This window comes from Cygnus atratus, chromosome 4 (assembly GCF_013377495.2).
Source record: "Cygnus atratus isolate AKBS03 ecotype Queensland, Australia chromosome 4, CAtr_DNAZoo_HiC_assembly, whole genome shotgun sequence".
Taxonomy (NCBI): Eukaryota; Metazoa; Chordata; class Aves; order Anseriformes; family Anatidae; genus Cygnus; species Cygnus atratus.
Window position 1 is genome coordinate 861,173 of NC_066365.1, and position 17,829 is coordinate 879,001.

Here is a 17,829-nt window from a genome sequence, read left to right on the forward strand (position 1 = left end):
TATGTCCTTACGTTCAACCAGTTCAATAGCCTCCCATTGTTATTAGCCCTTAAATCCTATTATCTATGCAAAACACAACACTTAAATAGTAAAACTTCCATTAAAGTTTGCCAGCCTAAAAAGACCATTGAGAACAGCTGAGGAGGATTTATAGCAGCAGATCTGGAGCGCATGTTTTGTACCATGCTCTGCTTTTGTTTTCCAGACATCTGTGAGTTGTTTACATAGCTGCAGTGCTAAAGCATTTGAAAACATACTGTTTCCAAATTTTAACTATTCTGTCCCCCTTCTCTAGAAGTGCAGTAGTCAGGGCATAGTGGGGTAGCTGATGCTCTCAGTGCACCTGGGTAGCTCAGAACACAGACAGGGTAAGGTCATTATCTGTATTGAGACTTTAACTTCTGCCAGCTGTTAGCAGCTCCGTAATAGCTTTTGTATTACTCAGGGACTTTAGAGGCACAAGAGTCTCAGGCCCTGTTTCTGTCACCCTAGCTGGCTGAACATTACTGTAAAATTCTGTATACAGAAAAGCTTGTGTCACCAAGCCAAATACAGCATGATAGAGACCAAACTTTCAAATAGTCCATTAAGCCTCCTTTCCGCTTCCTTGCCCCCCTACAGCTGTAAAGGCAGAAAAATTGCTTTCTGAGATTTGGGTTGTGACATTTAATTTTTAATTGATTACAAGAAAGCATATTTTTCAGACTGTAAGCTTTATAAGTGTGCGAACAGCAGAACTGGAGGGGCCTTCATCTCAATTTAACAGTTATCTGTATAAATCATTGTATTTTCTTTTTGTATTTTCAACACAATTGACTAACTGCTGTTGACTAACACACTACATTTTACAGATCTAAAATAAACCTCAGTTTTCACTATCTTTAAATCTCAATGTAACCTAACCCTTAATCTATCCTTGGAGCACAAGTATGGTAACAGTGGACTGCAGCAGTGGGTATTGTAGTTGAAAACCACAGCTGAGAGTGACCAGGAATCATCATGGGTGATTAAAGACACTCTGCAACATGTCATGGCAGGATAGGAGGCTACTCCAGTACAGAGAAAGTTTCCTTATTGCTCCCCATAGTTAGACATGAGGGTGAACCAAGAGGTTCTGTTTTTTTTTTTTGATAAATTATATGATATGCCTCCTCATTTATCTCTTCTCTATTGAGAACACTCATGTAATATCAGTTTATTTCATAGGACTACTTCTGAGCTCCTTGTCTTCCAAATAAAATCCTTAAATAGCTAGGCATTCTCTATATAGCAACTTTACAGCTTCAGAACACCTGGTAGTACACCTATACACAACAAAAGCCAACTTGTACTTACAAGGGGCACAATTAATGGGGGAAACTGCATCTGGTGTAGTCAGAGCAGTCTGAGCATGCATTTTTTGCATTAATCAAAAATACAAGTCACTGTAAAAGTGATCTTCACAGTTACCTAACAGAAAAGACAGTACCGGATTATTAAAATTGTATAAAAACTGATAAAAAGTTATAAAAACAAGGAGGTTCAGTGTGAATTATTTTTCTAAAATGTGTATTCTCCAAAAGGATGAGAACAACGTTTCCCTGAGCTATTTTACCATCTGTGTGCCCTGTAGGTGAACACAGCTGTTTACAACTCCCTCAGGTTAGCCCTGGTGAAGTGCTCTATCAATTGGCTGAGGAGCCCCCCAGCTGTTCTGGTGGAAGGATTACTTAGCACAACCTCATGCCTCAGGAGCTCCCTTAGTCAAGTGGTGCAAGATCTGTGGGAGAGCAACTTCACTTGAAGTCCAAATCTGGGGACTATTATGCTTCTGAGGCAGCACAGACCTTCCTCTTCTCTCACATCCCCAGTGCAGTTACACTAACTTCTAAGAGAGTCACCTTCGACAGTGATGGGAGCAGGGAGGAAAATGGAGTATTTATAGAGCATTGGGGAGGAAAGAACCACAGTGGCCATATTACGCCTTGCCAGCACACAGAGCCTACCCAGCATTCAGGAGCTTTTCCAGAAACTGTCATTCCAGGGTTACCAGTTTTGGTAATTTCCCTTCATTTTACTTAATCTATAATTTTGATCCCCCAAATAATACCTCACTTCAGTGTGCTTTATGTAACTGCCTTTTTCTGGCATTTGCTTCCTCTTCTACCATTTTATCTAGTTTTCTTGTACATGGCAGAAATAATTTAGTCGCCAGAATACTTTTAAATGTTGAAACCAATCTTTTCAAATAAGCTTAAGTAATAAGGTATATTTATAGTCAAATATAATTTAAATTTAGCAACATCCATTTCCGGACAAGTAATATACTGTATTACGTGTGAATGTTATGGTTTGGTTTTACTGCATGCAATTAATTGTTGAGAAGATATAAGGATGCTTTTTTTAGTATCAGTAGGCCTAAGGATCTGTTTTTATTTTTTCTTCTGTTCTCACTTAAGTTTTTTCCAGAACTTTGCTGTAAATAAATAATTAGTAATGGCAATGGCTTTCAAAACAAGTTTTGATAAAGTTGATCTAAAGGGAATATATGGGATGTTATTAGATATCACCACAGAAAAGCATCTTTGAAAAAGTGGCACACTTCACTAATTCTAACATGCAGTGTTTTCACAGTCTTTTGATGTGTTTTGGCAAGAGTATTTATTCTAATCAGGATTTTTTTTTCCCTAATCCAAACAAGAGGTTATTTGGACAAAATTCTATTTAGAAGAATTCTGCACTAGAAGATTTTTTTTTTTCTAATACACCTTTCCAAGCCTGGAACATAGTCATTCTTCACTCTGAAACATTTTTTCCATTTATTTATTTTTAATAAATACAAACTCAAACTTTTAATTGAGAAGGAAATTCAAACTGTAGAGAAACAGAACTTTTATACCACAAAGTGACTGTGAAAATCACTTTATCAAAAATTTCTTTTTTCCATTCATTGGGATTAAAGTAAATCCTACAAGCACTGATTTTCTTACAGAATAGAAAAAGTGGTTTCTGAACGCTCAAATTCAATATAAAGTGTAAAAATATTACTTACTAAGGCAAATTTTTTGTTGAGGATCATCTGCTCTACTAGTGATGATTCATTGTGGAAAAGATGAGGCTGCATGTGACTCCACATATGGGGAAACCACCAGAACTCATCCACAGACCTCAACAACAGGTCATCACCTTCATCTTCCTCCTCAGTGCCTGAAAAAAAAAATAAATCTTGAAGTATAGTTTCTACTTCTATTATATTCTTACAAATATTTGGAAAAGAAGAAAATTGGAAAAATAAAGTTTGACTGTTGAAATTACTTAGAATTTTAAATGTTTCCAAGTATATATTCCCTTTCCTGAAATAACCATAGTCAGGTAAAAGACCGAGAGTCCCATTTTCATGGCATCTTGAATGTATGGCACAACACTTCTCACATTCGCATGCTGTATCAATAACATCAGCAATTAAGGGACAGAAGCAGGGAAATTGTGTACAAGACTGTTTAGTACTGAGGATAAATGAAAATATTGACAACTCTTTTTTGGTATTCTGTATCCAAATGAAATTCACTCTCCAATCAAATTTCTTTTCCTTTTGTTACCTGTGGTATGTGGAACTAATTTTTCTAGCATCCTTTTCAGAACGTTATGCAAAACACAACTGCTTTCTCTTCCCCTGCATTCCAGTTACAACCTATTTAGGAGTTCCCAGAAATCTGCATCTTTGAAGATAAAGAGTGGCTGGAGCCCACCAAGTTATTCTCAGCCCCCAGATCTGTCTTTTCAGGTGCTCTCCCCTGCCTGTTCCTAATGATGTGGTGCCCTGGCACAGACCCTGCAGCAATTTCTAACTGGTGTGCTGATTAACAGGAACTGCTCAGGCAGCAGTGTGTAGCTGTGTCATTCCCCTAGAATATACTACAGCTACAGCAGGAAATACGACAGTGACAGGGCCTGACCCCGAGCCAGCTGGCCACTTGGATGCTCATAAATCCTAGCCTGCGAGAGAAGCAGCTGCCTCCCAGCTCCCTGCTGGGAGTGGCTCCTTGCCCATGCTCCCCTCCGGGGTGCACCCAGGCACTGCGTGGAGCGGGGGCTGGCCTGGGCCAAGAGCACTGCAGAGACCATTCTGGTAACCTGACAGCCATGACCATCACCTTCAGCGCTCACTCCTGGGCCTCAGCTCTGTGCAAGTTAGCAGAGATTTAGCCTGCATCCCTGACAGCACCTCGGGGCTGGGGAGAACCAGGGCCTAATGAGCTGACGGATCAGGACACCCGCTCCTCCACCTCCAAGCTCAGGTATTTATCCTAGTCCCAGTGCACTTTTACTGATAGGCTAGTCCTGTCAAAGACAGCTATATTTAAATAAACCCCTAATGGGATGCCTTATAAAGATTGCATGAGCTAAACTTTGACAACCTATTCATTAACAAATCTTCATGGTGTGCATATTTGCTACTTGTTCCTACTCCTTCCAAAATAGTCAACACAACTTCATAAATCCTTTTTCTCAGCATTTTGCAATACCTATTCTCTTTTATTCAGTCTTTTCAGCCCCTGTGTTTTCTCCATCAGTAAGGCTTTACTCTCATTAACCCTCTAAGCCTATTGCTTTCTCTTCTTTCCTTCAACAAACCTTGTCCAACATTCCTTCACTGCTATGTATTTCCCTTTACCTCAGAGGGAACTAAAGCAATGAAGGAAAAATGTGTGCAGAAGCATGTAATGATGTATCAGTATCTGTTGGATCATTAGATTTTAAGACTCCATGTGGCCCTATGTGATGTTCACATGCTACCAAAGAAAGTGACAGGAGTGGGTAAAGGTTATAAAACAGCCAGGTCAGGGAGAAGAAACTTTTCTTCAAGAAAGGAAGAAAGCCACAGCAGGAGATGGGCTGTAACAGAGCGAGGCTCAACTCATTCAGTTTACAGCTGGTAACTGGGTCAGTTTGTACTACAAACATGCAATACCTTTGCCAAATCTTGATCAACCAAAAATAGGCAACCCATGTGCATGTTCCCTCCAAAGCATCTGAACTGTTAACTGAGGCAAAAGAAGCGGGCTGGAAAGTACCTTTGCCTGCTGAGGAACTGGCAGGTGACGGGCTTGGCAGCCAGGACCTTTTTACTAGGCCATTCTAGGCAAGAGAAAGGAGAAAAGGTTGGGACTGGATGGAGAAAGTGATGCACTGAATGTGAAAAATTTAAGGCATCTCTGGTCTCTCTGAATTGCGCAGGTGACACCTGGATGTCAGGGGTCAAACATTTAGCGAGTCTAGCTGATCTCTGCTGTACCCAAAAGAAACCTGTGAGGGACTAATCGGTTGTAAATAACTGACTTCTTTCCCTGCCTCTTTTCGTCGTGTGGCAAGTAATACTGACCAAGGAGCACAAACAAACACAGAAAGAGTTATACACATCCCTCTGCTACGTAACATGCACAGCAATCAAGCACTGTCAAGTTCTGTGTTTCTTCAGCTTTGAATAGAGCCTTTTTTTTTGTTTCCTAGTCTCAGCCAACTTGTCACTTTGTCTCTTTCATATTACTATCCCTCAACTATGACATTATCTTGTACTGTCTTCCGTCTCTCTCTTCCAAGCTCTCATGTTGTGCTGTTTTGCATGCATACCTTTTTCTTTGCTTCTTCTATATCACATCCTATTTAATACCTTATCTTTTATTTTTTCATATTGCTGCAGTGGCTTAAGTATAACATTATTTTAATGAATAATATATATTGCTATGGTATCTCTACAGTAGAGGTTAAACTATCCAAATGGACAAACTGTGGTAGTTCAAAAGATCACTCAGTAAAGTCAATAGGAAATTTCATTTGATTGGTGGAATTTATCACTCAAAAAAGGTCAAGAGGAACTGAATTTTAATAAAAGGGGAGGAGGAATTCAATCTGTTCCCCACAGGCACCCACTGCAGGTAACACACCTTACTAAAAATTTCAGATTCCTCATCCTAAGATGCTCCAGCCACCTAAAATTACTACCTAAATTCTCCGGGTACTCAGGAAATGGTTGCAGAGAAAAATTCATTTCACTACTCTACATGCTTCCCTCTCCCCATTTCCTGGGACAGGTTCTGTAGTAAGCATCTAAGCTGAAATTTCATGTCCCACACTTTGTATGAAAGCATGAAGAAACAATATGAGATGTTTTTATGACACCATCAGAACTGATTCAGTGTTATCCTATGACACACGTGTAACACATATAAACCATACAGAAAACTGTCATTCCAGACATGGACTGCCTTTTGCAAGTTTTCTTCCTGGCCCAGTGACTCTGGCATTTCTGTGTGTCTTGCCGTGCAGACGGAGAAGGGAATGTTCCTCTTACTCAGGAAACTTAATAGCCTGACAGGACACTTTTCTGAAGGGCTTAGTCTTCTCAGGCTTAGAAACTACAGCTTGGCTCTCCTACTTCCATGTCAGTGCTCTCCTTACTGGACTATTACACAAAGAATGAATGCAATCATTTTTTAAGAGAGAAATGTACCTGCAAAGAGGTATTTATAGACTCTACCTACATGATTATTTCCACAGAGACTTAGCTCAAACAAAAGATTAATCCAGAATAATAAATTTAGGAGAAAAAAATTGATTTGATAAATCACACAAATTATGTCCCACAGCAACCTGGAGGAAAGAACATTTTGTTTTTTCAGTTATACTAAAATGAAGGAAATTACTCCCTCTACTCAGATTGTTAGTCCCTGTCATTTGTATGTTCCTCAGTACTACAAAAAACACCATAAAAATGAAAATTGTTTTAGTTTTTCATTCTTACCTGTGTGATAGAATTTCCCTGAAAATCCCAGGTTGAAAGTAAAATTTGTAATCTGAGCTCTCAAAAGATTCTGAGTGTCAAGTAGGGCCTGAAAAAAAACATATAACTGTAGCAAACTACATCTGGCACAGAAATTTAATGTAACAATATAAATACTTTCAAAGACACATATGTTTCCAGTTGTTTTCTCTCTATAAAAGCAGCACTTTATGTATGACAAAGAAGTGATATTTTAATTACCATTTAAAGATTAAAGACAGGATGCAACAGCATTATTTTTCTTATAAAGGTGACCAGCTACTAAAAGCTGTCTTACTCCCTGGGTCATTAGATAGGGAGACAAAGGCACATGCCAGTGAAAATACCTTTCTCTTTACTCAACAAATGTGGAACACGGCCAGGATCAAGACTCAGATCTTACGTCCCAGACTGCTGCTCTGTTTGCTAGGGTGAATAGCATTTATTAGAATTACTTTTCTCTAGATCAGGTCAAGCACATACACAGCATTTTATTCATGTTTTGAAATTACTGTCAATGAAAGAAAAACACACAGAAGGACAGAAAGAAAGAAGTTAAATGAAACCTATTCCACATCAAAGAACTTAATCCTACCCCCAAACTGTGACTCATTTCTCAGACAGTTATCATCCTGGCTGTCAGCATAAATGTACTCGCACTACATTAGTACAAACAAAAAAACAGCATGCAGAAAGAAGGGGGAAAGCTATTACTCATCGGATACAGCTTCACTCTTTGATTTCAATATGCTCCCCTTCATCTGTCACTCCCAAGATTTACAGATTACTTTCAGGAGTTATCTCCCAAACTCTCCTACTCTGCTGTTGTTGTTTACTATTTCAATTTTTCAGGAGTAATGGAGAAAACCTAGCTCTCCAATACAAAAAATACAAAAAGCCAAACCCCTCTGCAAAGCAAGAACAAAACTTAAAACCAAAAAGCCTCCTCTAACACGAGGCCCAGACCACTCATTCCTCTAAACAGCTCGCCTCGAGCTGACAGTAGCTACTTTCTCAGCACATTGGGCTCCTCGAGATTTGTGAGACTGCACATAGCACAGCCAAGCTGCATGGCCAGCCACAGCACATGGACATGCCCAGGCACTCGTGCCGACTGCTAAGTAGCAACACCTTGGAAAGAAAGGAAAATTTGTACATCAAAAGTCATCAAGGAGTTTTCAAAGTCAACATACATTATTCCATAGTTGTTTTAATACACTAGTTAAAAACAATACCCTTGTTGGAAGTAACTTGAAGTGTGTTGTGAAAGGGGTGAGTATTTAAAATCACAAAAAAATATTAAAATCACCAGAAATTTTTAAAAGTTTAAAGGTGAAGTAGGCATCCTGCTCTTTGAATTCAATGACAATTTGCTGCCTTGAGATACATGACCCTTATAGCCATTTTCATTGTATTAGCAGCTAACAATTTATTTATTTTTTAAAACAAAAAGCCAAAGACAACAAAATATTAGCACAGAATTCAAGTCCAGCTTTGGAAATAGGCATAGCACAGTTAAGTTTCTTAAAATATGGCCCTGTTTCACAGACCACAGTGATATCTACCTTATCAGACATGCTTCTGGGCACACAAGCTCTCCTTCAGGTCTTTTAGAGGACTCACCTACCTCAGTTCTAATAAAAGTACAACCTCTATCTACAAACTCAGTCAAGCCTGCCTCCTTAAGCTATTGTACCTACATTGCGTTAACAAAGCCCAGCAAAGGCTGACAGTTGCAGGGGGCTGCCCTGCACACTAACCTCTAGAGGCCGAAGGCAGCAGGCGCAGAGAGCTCCCCATGCCCAGCGAGAGGCGGCTGCGCACCACAGCGGGTACCTCTACCCTGCTCTGCGCTCCCCTTCCAGAGCCGAGCATTTCACCTGGCCCTAGCCACAGACCACAGCGCTGCCAGAAGGGGAACACAACAGCCAATCTCTCTTTACTAACCCATTCATTGCTGTCACAATGGCCCCTCACCTCCATGGCTTCTTGTCCCTGGTGCCTCCGCTGCTGCTGGGACAGGAGGAGCCCTGGGGGAAATGTGGGGTGAGGCCATGGCCCCCCGAGACTGAGGCTGCAGGAGCTCAGCAGCCTGTGGCTCTGCCTGGCTCTGGGAGCCTGGTGCTTGAGGGAGCTGGTCGGCAGCAATAGGAGAGAGAGTCCTTTCGTCCCTGTCCTGGAGGGCTGCAAAGCTGAATTTTGCTGACATGGCTGACAAAATACGAGCACTTTCACTTCTGAGTCATCATTAGCACTTGCCTTGTTTTCCATTTTGGCAGACCAGAGCATTAGGCATGAAAACTACATCAATCACAAAGCTAAACCTACGAATGAGCCATCATGTTTCTGCCTCCCATGCCCATAGGTCCCCTCGGGTCAGGAAGGCCATCGTGTTGCCTTCCCATCATCTTGGCTTTCCCACTGTCCTCTTCAGCACATAGCTCCAGCAACAGTGAGAGGAGGCTTCACAGAGCAGTAGCAGTAAGGCAAAGATCATCCTCTTCCACTGGAAAGGAAAGCCTGAAAAATGTCCTGCAAACCACGACCTTTAAAAAGGGATGAGTAAAATGAAGCACAGAACAGAGATCACTGAAAACAAGCTTGAGCCTTCTGAAGTGAAATACTGAGAGAAATTTTGCACCAGCGTAGCGAGGACTTTTGCACAGCCGAACTGAGCAAGGATCACTGAGGAGGCTCCTTGTCCTAATGAAAGGTAGCAAATCTGCAGAGGATATTACTAAAACCATCCTTGAGCTGCTGGGAACTGATTCAGTGAAAAATTTATCTTTTTAGCGAGAGGCACAGTTAAAAACGTAGGAGGTAAATGCTATGGCTATACACTTCTTAGATTAACAGTATGTAACTTCAAATGAAAAAGACTCAGTACAGCTTGACAGCGAGATGACATGAATGGGCTGTAAAGCTCTGCTCCTCGGATTTAGGTTCAACAGACCCCGCCAGAAGAATGAAACATATGTTTAGAAACCCGTCAAAAATATCATTCTGAAGGCGTTTGCGTACCAGGGAAGTAGGTTCCTCAGAAACCCAGCAGGGAGGCAGACCTCTGGATTTTCCTATGCTGTGTGACTTTGAAGAAGTTTAGGGAAAAAATTACATTTACTGTGGTAAAAATTTAGTTACACAGGATAAAGTCAAAGTCCCAAATGAACAGATCAGATTGGTAACATGACTATTTCTAAATGCGTAATATCAAATATAAAAAAAATCTCAAAGCTATCTGCCCCCTTCCCAGCAAACTGGAGGACTACTGTGTGTAGTCTCTGGCTCCAAAACATTTAAATTAAATTCTTTACGGTGTGTTTACTGCCCCTGAGCATTGACCTCTGAACTGTAAGGAACTGTGATTTGTTTTTGAGCTGATGGTCTTATCCTCTACCTTTCTAACATCCTCACAGCTTCCCAGTGATGGAAAAACAGAAAGGAAGGAAAGCACAGAAGCTGGAAATGCTCAAGCTTGGAAGAGCTTGCTGCTGCACTTCCAGGTGTGCTGCAGCCACCCAGCTGACAGGAGAGCTGTGGTTTTGGGTTTGCAAATGGCAGGTGAGAGAAGGGTAGCAAAAAGCCCACCGTGTTTCTGTGATAATGCAATTTAGGGTTTACTTCTTCACTGGGAGTTAGTGTTACTGGTGTAATTATCACCTTCTCACATCCACAGCTGCCTGGTGGCTGCATTTTCTTTAGGGCAGTGGTCACTAAGACATCCCTCGCTCCACTCCTGACTGATCTCTTTCCACCACAAATAAAAAGGAGAGTAACAGAGATCTGGAGTTCACCTGCTACAGAAAGAACTTCAAAAGAGAGCCTGTTGTTTTTTTGGCCACCTTATTCTCATTAAAACCAACAGGTGTTTTGCTAGAATCTAGTGATGCTGTTTGAAAATGTACCAGCTAATACCAAGGGTGTAGCTGCTTACCTGCTCTATCTGCAAAGAGGGTGTGCGAAAAGTTACTGTGAACCATCTTCTGTACAGACAAGCTGAGATAACATTTGAGTTGTCGTGCTTATGATTATTTTCTTAGTGACTTGACATTTTACGCATTTTTCAGGTTCTAAAAACAAAATGTTAAAACTCATGACAAATATATAGTAGCAGATGGCGGGGACTATTACTGTGAGTTTCGATTAGAGACACTGAAAGAGAAGCAGGGGAGAGGAAAAGCCTGAAATTTCATTTCTAAATGCTATTCTATACACTGAAGGTAAGCTGGTGATATTTATTTTATGATTGCTTTATGAAACATCCCTCTGGGTATGAGATGTTACATAAATATGCTAGTAATGAAGAATATATTTTAGAAACTGTTCGGTAAAATCTTCACGTGTTTATAAATAATTATTTAGTATATTTGTTATACTTCCACTGGTACCTGTAAGGAAAATAAAGTGCAGGACGTGTAATCATTATTAGGTATACAACTACAATGGAGTATTTTCTTTTAAACTTTTCCTAGCTCACATATTAGGTTTAGGAAATTCCTTTCACCAGAAATCAAATGTGAGAATTCAATATATGATGAGAGACCCCTTTGTTCTCCAACAGTCCAAAACGATCTCAGAAAAAGGCCCTGTAACAATCCAATGAATAGATGAAATTTGCCCTGACAGTTTAGAGTTCTCCCAATCTTTGCATCTGACATGTTTATAGTATAATGAAAGGAATATAAGAAATCGTGTATGTTGTAAATAAAGTCGGATTCTCAGGTGATTAATCAGCTCAGCAAATGTAAGCTGCTGTAACTGCCAGTGGGATCTCATGGAATTTTGAATTTAAGAGAAAATGGGCTCTAGGATCACAAATGGAGCAGGAGGAGCCAAGAGAATTATTCTTGAATTGAAATATTCACACAATGAAAACGCATGAAAATCCCTGCCCTTGTATATAGATGGTCTCCTTTCTTGACAACCATAATATTTAGCTCTTTTCATCACTTTTCATTCAGAAATGTGAACTATGTTTACAGAAGAAATAGTTTTATTTCATTTGTCTCCTCTTGCGGACAGGACAAACAGAGACACAGACAGATGACATGGGTTGTTAAAAGCTTTTCCTCAAGTAAATCAGTAGTAAAGCCAAGAACAAAACTCCTATTGCCAAACTTGCTTCCCGTCTCCATAGTCAGGAAACCATTCTTCTTCATATACCTCCTTGTATGATTTCACTTTATAGCCTGTCACAGAGATACCAGAAGTGTCAACTTGTCTTTGGTAAACAGACAGTAGTAATTTCTTCAGCATCAAATTTTTCAGACCTAAACATCTTGGCTGATCAACCAAACAAGTTGGAAACACTAACTCTGTTTTACAGAAAATGAACTATTGTGTATTTCTGTAGTCATACCAACGTATTTATGACTATTTTCCTCCTCAAAAGCTGTTGGAGAACTTAGACATCTGAAAAGCAAAACAGTTCATAACACTTAATTTTACTTGTAATCAATTTTAACTAAATTGGTAAGGAAATAGACATAGCCTAACAATGCTGCAGCATTAAGATACTAAACTTCAAATTAGTACATGCTTTCATGTTGGTAAGAAAAAGAAGAAAGGTCAGCTTCATAGTTTTCCAAGAAAGTCTATCTTCTCCTCCTTTTTCCAGGAAAAAAACAGTCTCATTTCTAGAACACTTGCTTTACTGTTTCATATTACATTAGGAATTACTTCGCTTCTTACGTCATACTGGCTCTTTATAAAAGGCAAGGATTTTCTGAAAAGCTAAAACAATTTAGTAAGTATAGTGTGAAAGCACATGAGTTAAGCACAGTCTTACGCAGAAGCAGCTTTAACTTTCTGTACCATGTTTCCTTTATAGGTTAAGCCCTGCGAGAGAGAGGAGAAACAGAACTAAAGCCACTTTGACTTCTGACTGAAGGTCTTGATATAGGGCTTTAATGAGCCGTAACTGATGTGATGTCCTTTTACTGTACACTTCTAGTGCCATTGTTTTGCCTTTCCTGAGCTTGTACAAGCTCTGAGGAAAGCTCTGCAACTGAAGCTGCCTGGGTATGTACAAGCACACCACCTGCCTCCCTCCATCCTTCCTTTCTGCAACATCCAACCTTTCCTAAAGTTCCTATCCACACTGCAAATTCACTTGCTTAAAAGAAAAAAAAAAAAGGGACAGTGGGGGAAGAAATACAGAAGTGAGGAATGTAACATACAGCTGAAGTTTGCATTTATGATACATTCAAAAATATTGATTTTTAGAGCACTGTGCTTTTTTTCAGCAGTTCAACAATCACCATTTGAAACTTCCCATGTGGACTTTGAGGTTTCTCCATTATATTTTGCATACTAGCCCCCAAGCTTTGAAGCAGTAGCAAGGTGTCCAGCGTTAGAAGCGAGACATGGCTCGGTGTGGCAGCATGGCATAGAGCAGAGCCCAGGCTAACAACCTGTGCCTCAGTACCAGGTTTGGGCTTCTTCTGGCACTGCTGGGGTTTATGGCAGAAAAGGGAGAAGGAGAGACACACTGCCTAGGGAAGGGAGAGATGGGGAGAGCTGAAGGGATCCATAAGAAATGTTGCAGGAGTGTGATAAGGGACTGAGAGTGAGCCCCAGTGATAGAGCGACCAGGAGATGGGAAGGCAGAGGCAAGAATTTGGGGTGTTTGGAGGCAGCACGGCAAGGAGAAACAGAAGGCAGTGTCAATAAGGGTCCCTCCCAAATGGCTGGGAATCATCATTTTATTAGACAGACTATTTTGCTTCTGAGGAAGAATGTTTCCCTCATGATAAATTATGTATTTCAGAACATCATTAAAATTCAATATCTATTCTTCCTGGATTTCCAAGACTACCATCTTAACACCCATTACCATAAACATTTAATCTATGCAGGAGAAAGAATAATTGCTTTGGGTATACCAGGTATATTTTGATATCCTTCAGACAAAAGGAGAAGACCGCTTACATTTTCCCTGTGCATTTTCTTAACAGAGCTGATGCTACAGAGAGGGCAAGGGAAGAAAACTAAAAAAAATCTCCAGCCTTTTCAGCGAAGTGTTTGTCAGGCAGAGTCCATAAATTATGAACAGACCCTAAACCATGTAAGCATGGAGAGGACAGTGCTCTACAGTTTGGCAGAAGCAAGGCGTCCAGGAGGAGACATTCCAGCAAAGATGAAGACTGTTGAAACAGGGATGGAAAAGCTAAGCTGCTGACAGTAACTATGTTCAAGTTTATAAGGCATCAGATTCTAGGTGAGCTGAGGACAAGTGTGCCTGCTACTTTGTACAACAAAATTAAAATAGGGAAAAAAAACTTTAAGATACAGTAACTTACAGAAAAAATACTCTTTCAATTAAAAACAGATTTTGAAAAGTCTGCCAAGTCCTTTAAAAAATTAACAGTTGAAAAGTACCATACGCCAGCAAGATGCCTGTTTACAAAGTACATGGTACAATTTAAAACAGAAAATGTGTGCAAAATTCTTTGAGGAAGAGTTTAAGTCCCTGGTGTCAGTTACTTAAAAATCATTATGGTTTACTGACAGCTAGCTTCTACCTGCAGTAATTAGCTAACAGGAATACCTCAGAGCCCAAATCTTTAATGTGCAGGGCAGGAGAGCTCCCACCAATGGCATTAGCTTGGACTGTTTGCCCCATCCATTCATCCGAGGATCTTAACAGACCTCCTGTAAATATTAGGGACCATAGCCAACAGTTAAAGAAGTCAGTGCAAACCTTCTCAATAAATTCAATAACTTGGCAACTCTGCTTCTCTTCCAAGTGTTAATAAATTGAGGTATCACGCTGAAGCCTGATTACGTGCATCTCGTTTTTACAGTGTCCAATATGATACACAGCAGACCTGATTGTCAAAAAATTCAGGGGAGACACCTTCAATTTGTGCACACGAATACTGTAACCATGGTGACATGCGACCTTGATACAGGGATCTGAATTTGATGTCCACTAAAATATACTAAAAATGTACAAGTAGCCACTTTTGATACAAATCATTTGAGACATTTTCCAAAGTGTTCTATCAGAACACACAGTTTTAATGTTACTAGGTCTTCCTTTGGAGGCTTTTTTTGTCACATAAATATGATCTTGATGATGGTCCAATCATACATTTTCAAGCAATTAGGCTCTTTCATCTAGATATATCATTTGTACAATCAAGAGACTTAAGAAATACTTCTAAGTTCTTTAGTCAACTTTTCACTTCTTGGAGGTTGAGATAATTGAGATAACAGCTAATGAGAATAAGCTAATTATGGCAAGGTAAATTGAAGGTTTTAAATACTTGGTGCCAATGATATCAAATAAAGTCATGTAATTAGCATGCTGTTTTCAGGATTCTGTATGAAATCCTGCATTATTAGCTCTTAATTAAACTGTACTTTGATGAAAGAGGTGACTAGCACTAAACAGCTAAATGATCTCATTATCCTGCAGTTAAGAGAAAAAGAGCCCTGCATTTCTTTTAATCAGAGGTCAAAACACCTAGGCCAACTGAAGTAGAACTAATACACACCCTAATACTGCATAGGATATTTTTCCTGGATTTTGGTCAGGCAGAATTCAGTGGAAAGCTTGTTGGTTCTTGCATTTTTGTCTAACACATCATCTGCTTGTGAAACAACACATAGGAAAAGGTAAACTCTCAGTATAAAAAATCAAAGTATGAACAAAATAACTCTAAAATACTTTTAAAATCTCCTCATACTAATCCAGTTAAATTCTTGTAAATTGGCAATTGTTGATGAACTAGTACAGCTGGAAACTGATGTCTGTTAGCCACAGTGCAAGCATTCAAGTACCTGTACTGCAAAGGTACACACACCACTCAGCTGCCTCAACTCTGAGCACAGACCATCTCTTAGGGTGACAGATCCTATGAGGGAGCTCTTAGGGTCAGATCCTATTCCAGTTCACCTCTTGGCCACTTTGCTGTGACTGCTTAGTCATGTTTGTCTACACCACATCCATCAGCAGCAGAAAAGTTATACAAGCTGTTTATTGATTCATGTAGACACTTTTCTTGGTACCTGCAAGTGTCAGGCCTCAACCACTCAGATGCAAAGCATTTCTACCTTTGCATCTCCTCTTCAGACAAGACACACTTCGCACCTGGTTTGGTGACATGCATGGTATTTTGTCAAAGAAGTTAGAACATGAAGGCTATTCAATCCAAGGGTGCGTGTATTTTACAGAGCAATTACCCAAGCTCCTAATACTATATTCATTATCAGCATCTTGGTGTCTTATTTAATGCTTCCTTCCAGCTTTCACCACTAGGCACAGCAGTCAACGTTTGGCTCAAGGACCAGTGGCTTGTGTGGCCACTGTGTGGCTCCATGTAGCTGCTGAATGTACCCAGAAGGTTCAACACTAAGAACTTCCAGGCTTAATCTCTCCACAGGAGAGACCCCAGTGGCCTTACTAGAATACATACCAAGCAGCAGCAGCCATGCAACTACATGTGCCCTGTTTGCATGCGATTATCGGTGGCTGTATGACCCCATCCAAAATGGGAATGTTTTTAGAGACGCAAGTTAGACTTCAGGCCCACCTTTTCACCCACAGCCTGCACACAAAACAGTAAGCTTGTTCAAAAAAGTTTGTCTTATAGATATTCGTCCCCCAAACCTATTCCTACCATGCAGTAGCCTGCGTTCTCTCCCATGCTGCTACCTAGGACACACCTCCCTTCAGGTCTCCAAAGCCCCTCCATCTAGACGAAAAAGGGACAGTAGGTGCCATGGGGAGCCCCAGGGCACAGAGTGCTGATCAGCCAGGGGCAGGTCAAAGCAAAGGAATAAACACAGAGCTCGCTCTGAAAGCTCTGCTGTAGCACAGGCACCGATCTGTGTCCGTGTCTTATAGCGCACCGATTCCCCAGCAGCCAGGAAGAATTCAACCATCTTCGAGAACAGTCCCTATCTGTCACATCGGATTGAAACTGGCCAGCAAGTTCAAAAGTCATTAGACTGATGTATTGACAAAGGCAAATGGGGACATTAAAAACACATGATTTCTTCAGGAAAGGAAAGTTAAAATACGGTACCACTGTTGTGTACGTCAAGCCCTAACAGTCTGTGACTACGTCCTTCTGAAAAAACTCTAATTTATTTCTTCAGCATCAGTATTCTCAACCTCTGTGCCTGAGCCTGGCTATGCTTGGACTGAGCTGTCCCATGAGCCCAAAAGCTTGTGCTCCCTCTTCAGCAGAAGTTTAAACAAACAAGAACTTGAAATTTTGTCTAAATCTTTACACAGATGATCACAGCTCAACAGTGGGTGGTATTTATCTATTTTTCCAGAGAATACAAAAACTTAAAGCAGTTAAAATTTTATATTTTTCCAGCATTTAAGGGTGATCACTACACAGTAACTGCAATTACAAAATAAACTTGTTATGTGGCCACACAAAAACTCGGATCTCAGACTAAGGAAAAACAAGTTGCAATTTAGGTAGCTTGAAAAAGTAGATATCACATGATATGTCTAAAACACTGGTACCAGACAAAGAGAGATCCTTTGGTGTTTTTCTGTTCCCCAGGTTATCCTCTTTTTTCCTGGTAACACTATGGCTTCTAGACAAGCACAATAATATTTGTACTAATGTTCAGCTGTATATGGTGGAGAATAAGTAAGGGATTAATGAATGAAGACTCGATAACATGAACATTACAGTCTGTTCAGAAATAGGTTTCTTGTTTCTTTCCCCATTCCCCTCATGGAGCCTAGAAGATGCCTGAGCTTCTCTTACTACTCAGTCTGCGTAAAACCACCTACCTACCCATCTATCCACCTTTGTTTCTTGTCTTGGGTGAGCTGATGCCCAGCAAAGCTTTTTCTATTTGTGCTCCACCTTTTTGGTCAAAGACTTTTTTTTCCTGGCAATAAAGTTTCATTGTCTCTTTCTGTCTCAAAACTTGATGTCAGGAACAGCTGGGAATTCAGCCTTCAGCCCGCTCACCAGCTAAGGGTCACAAATACCTATGTTTTTAACCCTTCTTCTTTTCAGTAGTCCCCAGATTGTCAAGTGAAAGTCCTCTGT

General features: G+C 40.3%; 1 protein-coding gene across 2 annotated transcripts in view; it reads right to left on the reverse strand.

Moving 5' to 3' along the window:
• The window catches only part of LOC118245019 (bifunctional heparan sulfate N-deacetylase/N-sulfotransferase 3), a 68,271-nt gene that overhangs the window by 38,025 nt on the left and 12,417 nt on the right, over window positions 1-17,829 (reverse strand). For both annotated transcript variants that reach the window (XM_035540577.1, XM_035540571.1), the window contains exons 2-3: window positions 6,782-6,869; window positions 3,032-3,186 (exon numbers count right to left, since the gene is read on the reverse strand). In XM_035540577.1, the coding sequence (XP_035396470.1) occupies window positions 3,032-3,186; window positions 6,782-6,869 (243 nt within the window). The remainder of the gene's footprint in view (window positions 1-3,031; window positions 3,187-6,781; window positions 6,870-17,829) is intronic.